Source organism: Ceratotherium simum, chromosome 18 (assembly GCF_057802395.1).
Source record: "Ceratotherium simum simum isolate JZ-2026a chromosome 18, ASM5780239v1, whole genome shotgun sequence".
NCBI classification, from domain to species: Eukaryota; Metazoa; Chordata; class Mammalia; order Perissodactyla; family Rhinocerotidae; genus Ceratotherium; species Ceratotherium simum.
The window spans coordinates 57,531,086-57,544,426 of NC_141917.1; the positions used below are offsets into that span (position 1 = coordinate 57,531,086).

Below are 13,341 nucleotides of genomic sequence, written 5' to 3' on the forward strand. Positions count from 1 at the left end.
TAAGTCCACCTGAAACCCGTGACTGTGACCTTATCTGGAAAAAGGGTCTTTGCAAACGTAATTAAGTGAAGGATCTGGAGATGCAATCATCCTCCACGATCCAGGTGGACCCTAAACCCAAGGACAAGTGTCCTAAAAGATAGAAGAGAACAGAGAGACACAGAGGAGGAAGCCATGTGACAACGGAGGCAGAGACTGGAGTGAGGCAGCCACAAGCCGACAAACGCCTGGAGCTCCCAGAAGCTGGAAGAGGCCAGGAAGGACCCTGCCCTAGAGCCTCCAGAGGAGGCATGGCCCTGCCCACATCTGATTCTGGGTTTCTGGCCTCCAGAACTGTGAGAGAAGAAATTCTTGTTGTTTTAAGCTACCTGGTTTGTGGAACTTTGTTACAGCAGCCCCAGGACATCACAGAGACCACATGGAGGAGACAGCTGCAGGAGGAGGAGGGGGATGCTGGAGCAAAGGCTCTGGCATCTGGCCCATGGCCTGCAGAGCCAGCCCAGGACCCGGGAAAACGTGAGGCAGCCTCTTAGTATCTCTGTGTCCCCAAGGGAGCCCCTGGAACTGTACAAACAGTATAATTCTGTGTCATCTGCCCAAAAAGACACTGTGGGCATGTCTTGCTGGCCAGAGGCTCTGCCATGCAGCAGATACAGCTGGGCAAAATATGGATCCATGGGAGAAAAATTTGTTTGCTAAGGAAGATTCGCTCTGAGCTAACATTCGCGGCCAGTCTTTCTCTTTTTGTATGTGAGTTGCTGCCACAGCATGGCCACTGATGCATGAGTGGTGTAGGTCTGCACCCAGGAACTGAACCCAGGCCACTGAAGTGGAGTGCACTGAACTTAACCAGTAGGACACTGGGGCTGGCCCAAGAAAAAAAGTTTTAAAATAAGAGGTGAGGGGGCCGGCCTAGTGGCATAGTGGTTAAGTTCACGCACTCTGCTTCGGCGGCCCAGGGTTTGCAGGTTCGGATCCCAGGCACGGACCTAGGCCACTTATCAAGCCATGCTGTGGCAGGCGTCCCACATATAAAATAGAGGAAGATGGGCACGAATGTTAGCTCAGGGACCATCTTCCTCAGCAAAGAGGAGGACTGGCAACAGATGCTGCCAGGGCTAATCTTCCTCACCAAAAGAAAAAAAAATAGAGGTGAGGGTCTTTGCGGAGAAAAGGCTGAGGCCTCTGAGACAAGTGGGGACAGGAGGCTTGCTGCAGGTGTCTCTGGTTAATCAGGGCATACCCTGTGGTAGGTGGTGGTGCCCACCAGGTAGGTGCCGAGCTGGGGCCCGGCAGTGCTCGGAGACGGGAGACATCCTGCAGGGGCTGAGGGCAGGGGAGAATCACCTGCGTCCGAGTGCCCCTGAGGGCTGAGGGGCTGGAGAAGACCAGGCATTTATCAAGCCTCTCACCCATACCACTGCCCACTGGAGCCTGCGGGGAAACAAGGAAAGAAGCCAGAGGCTGAAGGATTTGGGAAAATAAACGTTCCTGTTCACGTCTTGAATGTGAACCGTTGGGTGACACGATCATCAGTCAGGTTCAGACGGACAGAAGACCCTAGAGACTTGGCAATCAATCCCCTGTCCCCATCACCCCTGAGGACTCCTCCCTTCCCAAAATGCTGGTGCCTTCTCTCAGCCTCCAGGGGCCTGTTGCTCAGGTCTCCCTACGTCTAACATTCAGGGCTTCTCACCTCACTGCTCAGAGCATCACGTGGAACCTCTACCAATCCCACTGTCACCGCAGACCCTCACACCAGGATGGGGAGCGGCAGAGCATTCCTGCGAGTAACCAGGCAATGGACCATGCCAAAACGCCTTTTTTTTTTAACTTTGAAATAGTTTTATCAGCTCATAAGACCTTTGCATATTTAAAAAAATCCAAAACACTATATAGTATCAAATCATAATTACTTTTTTTTTACCAATTGAAACTACCCAGCATATACAGTTATTGAAGAAAAAAAAATCCTGAATTCTGAAATGACATTATGACTTAAATACTATAACATTAACTCATTGCACAAAGCTGCCAGATATTCTTCATAAGCATAACCACTGCATAGGGCGCAAGTGAACAGAATGTCAATGGTACACATTCAGTTGAAGTAACTGTGCCTTCACCTAAAGAATTCATATTTATGGCACAAAATTCTGGTCTGTTTTTACTTCCACAGGCAACCACCTTCACAGTCCAGTTACCACCCATCCACTACCCACTCACACACCCATGAATCCATCAGTCCCCCACCATCCACCCATGAAACTACCCATCTACCAACAAATCCATCCGTGAATCTATCCATCCACTCAGGAATCTACCTGTCCACTCATGAATACATCCATCTACCCACCCACCCATCCATCAAGCCAACCATCAATCTATCCACCCTCCTCCTCCTTCCCATCCATCCACCCACCCACCCTTCATTACCTCCCTGGACAACCACCTCACTCTGCTACCCAGCATCATGTCTCCTTGTGGCTAAAGGGGTACATGTTTGGCAAATGCCAGAGTCCACATCAACTCTGCCTGTGGCCTCTCCAGACCTACTGAATTAGAAACCTCATCAAACCAGGAAATAAGTTGGTCTGTCCCTGCCTGATTTTAGCAAATCCCATCATGCTAGCACCTCAAGCTCACTGTACCTATTCCGTGGGCACCTGGGCCCACGCTTGAAGCCCCTGGTGATGGCAGGGTCAGTTATGGAGGTGCAGCCCCTCCCCTACGTATACTTCTCACCTCGACCCACCACTCAGACCTTCACATCAACAACTTAAAATCACACTCACGTCCCTGTTCCATTCACAAATGTCTGCATCGCCACGATTTCAGCACTGAGCTCCTGGGGCCGGCTCCCCCTGCAGGGATGCCCAAGATCCCAGACCGGGGCTAGAGCGCACAGCGCAGGTGGCTGCCGACTCACCCTCTCACGATGCCGCTCTCCAGGTAGTTGACCTGAATGAATTTCCCGAATCGGCTGGAATTGTTGTTGTGGGCCGTTTTGGCATTCCCGAAAGCCTGCAAGGAAAACAGAGGCGGGTTTCAGATCATGAGGATGATACGTCCACTGGCCTCAGCCAGGAGCCTCAGAGCTCCCTCGGGGTGTGGCGCACACTTGGTCACTGGAAGTCCCACAATGGCCCAGATGAGATGGAGAAAACACGCAGGCACATAGCCCTGCACGCTCCACAGTACTTATGCTTTCTCTCTGTGTCTGGGCTGTGGGATGGCTCAAGTGTTATGTTTTTCACGTTAAAAATGCCAATCATCAGAATTCTCTTTTAGTTATAATCGTTCATGTAGTAAACTCTGGCCTGTGGGCCAAGAGAGGTTTTTATATTTGTAAATGGTTAAAAAAAAAACCCAAAGAAGAGTAGTATTTCCTGACGTGTGAAAATGCTATTCACATGCCAGTATCTATAAATGAAGTTTTATTGGCACACAGCCAGGCCTGTTCATTTACGGATCATCCGCAGCTGTTTTTGTGCTGCAATGGCAGAGTCGCTGTGACAGAGACCGTATGGCCTACAAAGCTGAAAACATTTACTATCTGGCCCTTTCCAGAAGGAGTTTGCTGGGTCCTGGGTTGACACAGGCTCCAGGCCAGGCACACCAAGATGGCTGTGAGAGAGCAGATGTGGGGACAGGTCCCACTCTGGAGGGGTCTTGCAATTCCATGGGACAACAAGTGGGTTCACAGCAATTTTTGTTTTTAATTGGGGTAAAATTAGCATAACATAAAACTAACCATTTTAAAGTGAATAATTCAGTGGCATTTAGCACATTCACAATGTTGTACAACCACCACGTCTATCTAGTTTTAGAATATTTCCATCACCCCAAAAAAGAGACTCCATCCCCATCAGTAGTCACTCCCCATCCCCCCTCTCCAGCCCTGGCAGCCACTAATCTGCTTTCTGTCTCTATGGATTTACCTGTAATTGATATTCATATAAATGGGATCATACAATGCGGCCTTTTGTGTCTGGCTTCTTTCACTGTGTGCCAGGGCTGCATTCCCAATACGTAGAGGAAAACATGCCCTGGGGCTTCCCACATGACCACCAACCAGATTATGACGTAGAACACCCCCGTCCCCTGCCAAGGTTCCAAGAGTGCCCCCTTCCCACGTGGCACCAACCCCCACAAGGGAGGGACTGAGTGGGAGAGGGTGTGATGGAGCCTTGGGGGAACGCGGGGCAGGGCAGGAGCCCCGGGGGGTGGGTTCCCTGTTTCAAAGAGAGAGAGGCCTGTGCAGGTGGGGGCGGCACGGCTGGAGAGACGAGGTGAGAGAGGCAGAGCTGGTCACGGAGCCTGGTGCTCAGCCACTCAAGTCTTCGTGGCCTCAGCGGCTGGGGAAGGGGTGACGGGGAGAAACGCCTCAGAGTAGTCACACACAGAAAGGCAAGCTTGGCGGCAGCAAGAAGGGTGTCAGGCTGATGACGCTCCTGTTTGGAGAGGCAGAGCCCTGCAAAGAGGCTGGGAGGGAGTGAGGCTGCAGCAGGGAGCAGGTGGCAAGGCCACTGCCAAGGTCCACTGCAGGGGGAGGTTTGAGGGTCTGGTGGGCAGGGGGACGAGGGCAGGGCAGGGAGAGGCAGCCAAGCTCGCAGGGGAGTCAGGAACAGGGAGACACAGAGAGAAGATGGAATTTTCTTGAAGACCTCATTCTGCAGGAGGATGGATGCAGGTCGACCACTGATCAGAGCTTCTGGTGTGGCAGCCTGAAGGCAGAAGCCCCATAAAAAAGCGTCTGCTGAAAGGCTCGGCATACTTCCTTAGAAAACAGCTCCATTCAGCAGAGCTCTCCATCAGGATAGCGGCCCCGGCTGGGCCCATGTGCCAGTCACGCTCCTGGCTGAGCAGGTCATGGGAGGAGTGACTTCCTGCCCCGCTGCCCCAGGGGCTTCAGATCCCAGGAATGGGCCTTGCTGTAAAACCTGAGCCAACCACCACGTGCCAAGCAGGAGAGTGACAACAAAGGAGGCGGCTAGACAGGCAACCTGGCCCTGGGAAGGGGGGTCCTTTCAGGATGGGGGCAGTCTGCTGGGCACTTTGGGGGGTCTCGACATGGCCTTGTGGAGGCAGAACCCAGCCCGAGGAGGCGCTTGCCCAAGTCAGTGGCCACAGAGCCCACCTCCTCCTCTTCTTCTTCTTTTTTTTTTTTTTTAAAGATTTTATTTATTTATTTTTTCCCCCCAAAGCCCCAGTAGATAGTTGTATGTCATAGCTGCACATCCCTCTAGTTGCTGTATGTGGGACGCGGCCTCAGCATGGCCAGAGAAGCAGCGCGTCGGTGCGAGCCCGGGATCCGAACCCGGGTCGCCAGCAGTGGAGCGCGCGCACTTAACCACCAAGCCACGGGGCCGGCCCATCCTCCTCTTCTTCTTAAATGCTTCCTCAGGACCCACTGACCTGCTGGGTTTTGCAAAGGTCTTCCGAGGGCTGGAGTAAACACGGGGCTCATCACCAGGTCCTGATGATGTGACTGAGCTACTGGCCAGCGGCCGTGCACCAGCCACTGGGGACCAGGCCTGGGTCCGCCCTGCTCTCCTGAGTGTCTACAGAACCTAGTGCAGGGTTTCCAGCCTCGGCACTGTTGACACTTGGGGCCGGATCACTCTCTGTGGGGGGCTGTCCTGGGCACTGTTGGATGCTAAACAGCATCCCTGGCCTCCACCCACCAGATGCCGGTAGCACCTGGGACAACCAAAAATGTCCCCAGAGATGGCTGACTCACCCAGGTTTAGAAGCACTGCTACATACCGATGGAGGTAAAAGGGGTCTGCAGGTCTGGGCTCCTCCTCCCATTACGAGGGCCCCACGTGTACTGCAGGCGCTGAGGGACCGCTGCAGGAGAAAACTGTCTTTCTAGATTTAGTCTCCAGCCTCCCCTAAGTTCAGCCTCAGAGCCGTGTTTTTTGTTTGGAGCCAAGTCTGCAGACTCTGGAGGCACTGCTCTGGGACAAGCAGACAGCAGATCCGTCTCCTCCTCCTTTCGCTCCACACTCAGCAGACCCTGCAGGGTGGCGTCTGAGCTGAGAATAGGCTTGCTCTGTGCTCAAACGAACTCCTGGGAGCGAGCCTGCAAAGTCTTAACTACAAGGAGAAGGTGAAGCGATGCCCGACCCCATGTGGGCTCCCTCCCGGGGCAACAGGCCTCTCTCTGCGCTGGGTCCCCACAGTGCTTCGGATCAGGGCCTGCTGCAGAGACACCCCAGAAATGAGCATTTGCATCCAGAAGAGCCACAGCGGTCCCTTTTGAACTTAGGACAAGTCTCCATGGCAATTTCTAAGGCTTCTAAGGAAACAGCCAGGCCTGGCATCCTGGGGACAAGAGGGAATGTCTGCGGGATGTAAGGGCTCACCAGCTTTCTGGTTCTGCGATTACCAGTGCGGGGCCCGGTGACCTCACATGTCTGGTATGCGGTCTCAGCACACTGCAACGTCTCAAAGCTGATCTAAAAATATCCGGTTGGTGCTATTATACGTCCAAAGAGGAGGAAATGCTGGCCTGGCGCGCACAGCGAGGGGAGCTATCGTGTGGCTGCTCCCGGGGCTGGCCAGGGGCACGCACGCACCCAAGCACAAGGGTCCTGGTGTGCCCAGTGGATCATGTGGGGCCAGAGGCGGACAGGAGGGAGGGAGCTGGACCCCGGCGCCAGCAATGATGCAATATAACCCGGCATATCGCATATACCTGGGGCTGAGGAGGCTACAAGCTTATGCTGTCTTCCCACCAGGCCGGAATCCACAGCTCTGGCAAAATGCTATGCAAGGAAGGCCTCTACTTTCTTGGAAACACTTTTTTTCCCTTTCATAATATAAAAAACATGTTTCTAATGTAATTTGCAAACTTTGAAAAAAATACATAGAACCACGCTAAAAGTTTACCCAACAACAACAAAAACATAACAGACGACCCTATAATTCAACTGCCCCCCAGTCATGGTTTCTAGGTAAAACTAACAAAGCAGCAGCAACCCCCTTCTTCCGACAGGGGCAGACCAGGCCTGGGCCCAGGGGGTGCTGTGTGCCCACCAGGAGCCCCCTAACCCTGCCAGCGATGCCGAGAGCCCAAGAATGTCTGGCCATCTTCCAAATGCCCTTGTCTTTGAGGTTCTTCTTTTGAGAGATTCAAAAAAGTTTCTTAAATTGGAGACATCAGGGTTGAGCATCCTACTTAGCCAGAAGTTTCTAGAAGGCACATTTTCTATGCAAATGGGATGGCTCTCTTCTCAGTTGGAACGCACGGTAATCACGTGAGGAAGAATGGTGATAATGAGATCACAGAAGGGCCCACGGCGAGCACCAGTCCCACACTGGGCGCGACGTGGGCTTTCGACTCTTCCCTTTGCTGGCACTCCTCTAAGAGACGGACGTGCCAACCCCATTTCAGATGAGGAAACTGAGGCGCAGACAGGTCAGCTGACCTCCCTGAAGTCCGAGAGCAGGCAGGAGACTGACGTGGCCCTGGGTTGGAACCCAATGCCCCTACTCCCAGCCCACACCCCACTGTTGGCCCCTCAGTCCTGAAGCCTGGGCTCCTTCCTCACACCTGTTCTCAGTGCCCGGAGGCAGACTAGTGTGCCCAGGACCTTTCGGGGTACCTGCCAGTCCCAGCCCGAGGCCGCTCTCCCAGGGCCTGGCAGCCGGATTCCCAAGTCATCTGAGTTCACACCTGGCCTCTCGTGTATCCACATGAAAACTGAACAAGCCTTGAGACGGATCGCACTAGCAAACAGCATTTTGCTTTCAGATTTCAAAACCCAGGGGCTGGCCCGGTGGTGTAGTGGTTAAGTTTGTACGCTCTGCTTTGGGGGACCGGGGTTCGCCAGTCTGGATCCTGGACGCATACGTACACCATTCATCAAGCCATACTGTGGTGGTGACCCACGTACAAAAAAAAAATAGAGGGAGATCGGCAATGGATGTTAGCTCAGGTCCAATGTTCCTCACCGAAAAAAAAAAAAAAAACCCACAAAAAACAAAAACCCTAAAGCCCCATGGAGCAAGCTCACAAAGGTGAACATGCTTGCCCGCCCCTGTGTCACCAGGTGAGCCGCGAGTCAGGGTTCCCCTGGAGAGAAGTCCCCCAACCTCACAGTGCAGGCCGCTCGAGGCAGCCAGACCTGAGATAACTCCCTCACCCCCCGCCCCCCCGATTTCCTGCAGCCGTCCTTTCTCAGAGGCAAGTTCCAGGTGGTTCTAGTGAGTTCGTCTTGGTTACGGGGTTGGCCTTGACCTTCTAGCCACAGTGGCCTCACTCCCAAGTGTTTTTGGTGCTTTTGCACATGCAGTCTCATTCATTCGCTCATTCACTCATCCACTGGACAATTTATTGATGGGCTGCTGGGTACCTGGCACCATTCTAGCCTCAGAGAGCCCCCTCCCTGGCAGGGCTCCATGGGGAGGCCCTGCACGTCCATCTTGGCCATGGCTCAGGTGTCACCTCCTCTGGGAGCACCCCCAAACTGCCCGGGCAGGGTGGGCCACTTGCTGCCTCCCGTGGCCTTGATGCTGCCCCTCCCTCTGTGATGCCACCTCTGGGTGCAGCCTCTGTCCCCCTCTCAGACCACAAGCCACACAGGACTTGCGGGTCTCTTGCTCTGGGTCAAGATTGGGCATTGAGATGGAGGAGTGGCTGGTGTTGTCAAGAAAGGCTGTGATTGGATTCTTTTGCTAAAACAACGCTAGCAAATAGTAGGCTATGATGAAGCCTAAAGATGAGGCTGAAAGAGAGAGACTGTCCTCCATTTCCTGGCCTGCAGGAGCCCTCCGGTTCCAGCTATGGATAGGGTGGAGAACATGACACCTGAGAGGACTGGGAGCCAGAGCTGGCATGTGGCCCCACCACTTAGAACCAGAGTTACTTTTCTCCTAAGTGTTCTCCATGTTCCGGGTGTACCTTTCTACGTGAAAGCCCACACCCACCGACAGGTCATGCCCATCTGGGGACACGGACGATGGTCAGACCCTGCAGGAGGACGCCTGAGAAGTGTCCCATGGTCGTGCTGGGCCAGCGTGGAGCATGGGAGCTCCGTGGGCAGTGCCCTGGCCCAGGTGGCCCGTGGACCGAGGAGCCCAGAGCGTCTGCTCTGCTGTGTCTGCTGAGCAAGCAGTCAGGGCTGGGACTTTCCTGCGTGGAAATGCCGGGAAAATAACCCCTGGGCCTGCGTGGGGTCTCAGGCCTTTTCTGGCGAGGAGCCCAGGAGAACAGCTCTGTGTCTGTAGGGGATTCTGGCAGGTCCCGGCGGCCCAGGGGAGGGCTGGAGGCCCAGTGTTACCGTCAGCTGTGCCAACTGGGGCAAATCAGATCACTGCTCTTGGGTTTCAGATTCCTCTCCTGTAAAATGAGGGAAACCCCTGCCCTCCCAGGCTGTTTGAGGATGAATGAGACTGTCTGTGTGACCCTAGGGCCGGCACCCTTGTTCCGTGAAGGGCCAGGGAATCGAGACTATGGGCTCTGTGGGCTATGCTGCAACGACTCGACGCTGCCGTCAGAGCGTGAAAGTGGCCACAGACCATCTGCACATGAACGGCCGTGGCCGTGTGGAGGACACCTTCCTGATGCCGGGGTGGGGGCTCAGCAGGCTTGGACACTGACCTCTACCGGAGTCACTAAATGATGACAGCTACCTGTTTCTGTACGGCCCATAAGCTAAGAACAGTTTTGACATTTTTAAATGCTTGGAAAAAAAAATCAAAAGAAGACTATTTCCCAACATGTGAAACTGATATGAAATTCAGCTTTCAGTGTCCATGAACAAGGTTTAGTTGGTGCACAGTCTGTTTATGTATGGTCTGTGTCTGCTTTGGCACTACAATGGCAGAGGTGAGTCGCTGGGTGGAGACCGGCCTGGCAGACCTGAAAATACTGACCCTCAGACCCCTTATAGGAAAAGCGTGCTGGCCACTGGACTAGGGGCTCTCAGGAAAACATCCCCTTCACCCCAAGGGGGTCAGGGCAGTGCTGAGGCCGGCAGAAGGCTCCCACACTCAGACACGTGATGAGTGAGCAGGAGAGGGGGTGAGTGTCGCCCAGGCTGACTGGCCTCCCCTGGGGCACAGTGGAGACATGGAGAAGCAGGACCAGGAAGCATAGAGGCTGGGATGGGTAAGCGGGGTCACAGGTCCGGGGGGCTGAGTGAGAAGAGACAGAGAAGCCTGCTCTCTGGGAGCTGGAGGGGGCGGGAGGCAGGAGGGAGAAGCACAGCCCATGCGTTTTCCACAGAGCTGCTGTGCAAGGAACGGGCAGAGGGAGCGTCAAGGTTAGGAGCGGGTGGCCAGTTCCAGGGAGGGAAGATGCCAGGTGAGGACAAGGATGACAACAGGAAGGGGGTGGCAGTAATGGCGGTGAGAAGAGGCAGCTGGGGGGCGGGACATGGGACCCCAGCCCCCTGCCCACCCACGCAGGTGGCAGCTGCAGGCTCACTGCATCTGTGGGTGCAGGGCAGGAAGTGGAGAAGTCCCCCCAACCTCATGGCTCCCTGACTCACAGATGAGGAAGCGGAGGCTCTCTGGGGGCCACCAACACCCTGCCTCCACCTTGGTTCAGCTCTCTTCCTGTTGCCCACAGGGCTTGGGGCCCCCAGCACGTTCTCGACAGCCAGTCACTGGATGGATGGACAGATGGATGGCAGGCATGTGCAGAGAGCTGAGTGACAGTGGGACACAAGGCTCACCCCACATCTGTGCCCTCAGTTGGCAACAGGCTCTGTCACTTTCACCCGGAACAGCACCGACTGTCAGCCACAGACGCAGAAACACTGGAAACACAGCAAGGACTCCGGGGCCAGGATGAGGCCCTTTAAGAAGGGCGGATTCATCACAGGGATGTGATGTACAGCACGGTGACTACAGTTAATAATACTGTATTGCATATTTGAAAGTTGCTAGGAGAGTAGATTTAAAAGTTTTCATCACAACAAAAGAAAAAGTTTTTTTGTAACTATGTAAGGTGACAGACGGTAACTAGATTTATTGCGGTGATCATTTTACAATGTATACAAATGTCAAATCATTATGTTGTATACCTGAAACTAATATAATGTTATATGTCAATTATACCTCTATCAAAAAAGAAAAAAAAGGGCAGATTCCTACCAAGAGCCAAAGTTTCACACCAAACCGTGCGGGGGCAGGGGTGGTGGGAGGTGGGGTGGGAGAATCGTAACAAAAAAGAATGACGAACAGATCGAGCTTTGATGGGGAAGAGTCTTGCTTAGTTCTTACTGCATGAAAAATATTTGAGGAATTCATCAAGATCCCTGAGGGCTCATCTTATCCATCTGACACCCAAATAATTCTCTTTGGGGTCTACTTGGTTCTTTTTCTCAGGTTTTTGAGTTGGGAAATTAATTCACTTTTATTTGTTCATATTTATGAATAAAAAGTATTTATGGATATAAAGTGGCTAAGAATCGTCCTCTCATTGCTGCTTTAAATACATCCTGTGGTTTCTGATCATATACAGTTTTTGTCACTGATTTTTAGAAAGTCTGTAATTTTGGTTTATGGATCCCCCTTCATCTGAGAGTTGTTTAACAGAAGTTCACTTTTTCTTTTTAAAATAATTTCCATGTGGAAGGGCCTTTAAAAAATTAATTTCTAGTTTTATTGCATTGTGAAGAGTGTTGCTTGTAATATGTTTACTTTTGGAAATTCTAGATGCTTTCTCTGTGATCTGATATAGGAATGAATTTTATGAAGGTTCTGTGAATATTTAAGAAGGTTTATTCTCATATCAAAGTGAAGGGTTTGTGATACGGCCACAAGATCTGCCTTAAGTATGTGGTTTGGGTGTCTTTCATCCTTGCTGTCCACTCAACCAACCTTGTGCTATGTGTTCATGTCTGTTTCTCTCGGTATCTTTCATCATTTCCACTTTGTAAAGGCAGCGACTGTGTTGTTTGGTGCATAGACGTTGACAACTATTACACCTTGAGTGTAAACTGAGGCTCTGGCATTATGACAAAACTTCTTCATCACATGTAATGTTCAGAGGCCTGAGTTCTCCTCCACATTGGAACGCAGCTCTGTTCTTGTCTGTTTCTATCTGGCTGCTATAACTGTGCCTGTCCCTTTTATTTTTAGCTTCCTGAACCACTTTGATTTAGGTGAGTCTTGTTCACAAAGCATGGAGTTGAACTTTGTTTTGTGAGCCAACTTGAAAATCCTCTCCTTTTAATAGGTGGATTGCACTCACAGAAATTTGGCAGCCTGGTGGACACGTTCCCTCCTGAGGCTCAGGCCATCATCAGCTCTATTCCCCATCTGCTGCTTGTGGGTGTGGCTGAGTGACTAGAGGCCAGAGGAATTCTCCAGGTCACTTTTGATGACTCCTTGAAATCCTGTATCTTTTGCAAGATTTTTCAGCCTCACTTTGCAACTGACTTGCATTGCATTTGAGTGGTGGGAGGCATCTGGGAGAGTGCGCCCACCCGACCTGGTGGATGGGAAGGAGCCGTGCCTAGGCTGAGCTGAGAGAGGAGTGTCAGTGAAGGCTCGTTCTGTGAGTGGGCAGCGCATCACGGAAGGTTTCATCTTGGATGACGTTTGCTTCCCACACATTCCCAAACTGCACAGACTCTGGTTCTGATGACAGAACAGCAAGGACTTCTAGTGCTTCCTATGCAGCAAAACCAAGCATTTGCATGGATGAGGAAAGGCGAGCTCCCTGGGGTGGGCTGGAGCGAGACTCTATGGCCTCAGAGCACCCCTCCCCCCTCCCTGCCAGGGCTACATCCTTTCTCCACACCCTCGTGGAGGGAACACCCAGGCTCCCCTTGGGACCACCCTCCATATCTGGGGTGGGCAAACCTATCATGCTGGGGCTCCCCTGCTTACAGAAGTGGGGAAGAGGAGTCAGAATTGCCAAGACTGCAGTCCCCACTCCCCCCAGCAAGTTGCCACTACTGTGCTGTTCTGGTGGATTGGGGTGAGGGAGAGAAAAGATTGAGAATCCAGGTATGGGGTATGGGGGCTTTGTTCAAGATACAGAGTCTTGGGCCCCATGTCAGACCTGCAAAATTTCTGGAAAGACTGAGGAATCTAACTTCTTAAGCCAGAGCCTGAGGGGGTTCTTCTGATTCCTGGAAGGGTGAGAACTACTGCTCTAGGGTTTATTATGAGGGGGGCAAATAAAGCAAGAAGACATCTACATATACCCCTCCTTCTTTTGTGAACATCTGGAGTAGGGGTCTCCATGGTCAGGGGCAGGACGGAGCCAAGAGCTTTGTGCTTAGTATACTTAATCAGACTGCTTTCCTAATGTTTAGCCCCAAGAGACGGAAAACTTCCATACTCCAAGGCTTCACACAGATCGGCCACTCCCCA

At 52.5% G+C, this 13,341-nt stretch overlaps 1 protein-coding gene across 9 annotated transcripts in view; it reads right to left on the reverse strand.

The window, feature by feature from the left end:
- The window catches only part of MYO9B (myosin IXB), an 87,774-nt gene that overhangs the window by 38,847 nt on the left and 35,586 nt on the right, over positions 1-13,341 (reverse strand). For all 9 annotated transcript variants that reach the window (XM_014781757.2, XM_087443623.1, XM_087443624.1 and 6 more), the window contains one exon: positions 2,930-3,024. In XM_014781757.2, coding sequence (XP_014637243.1) covers positions 2,930-3,024 — 95 coding nt within the window. The remainder of the gene's footprint in view (positions 1-2,929; positions 3,025-13,341) is intronic.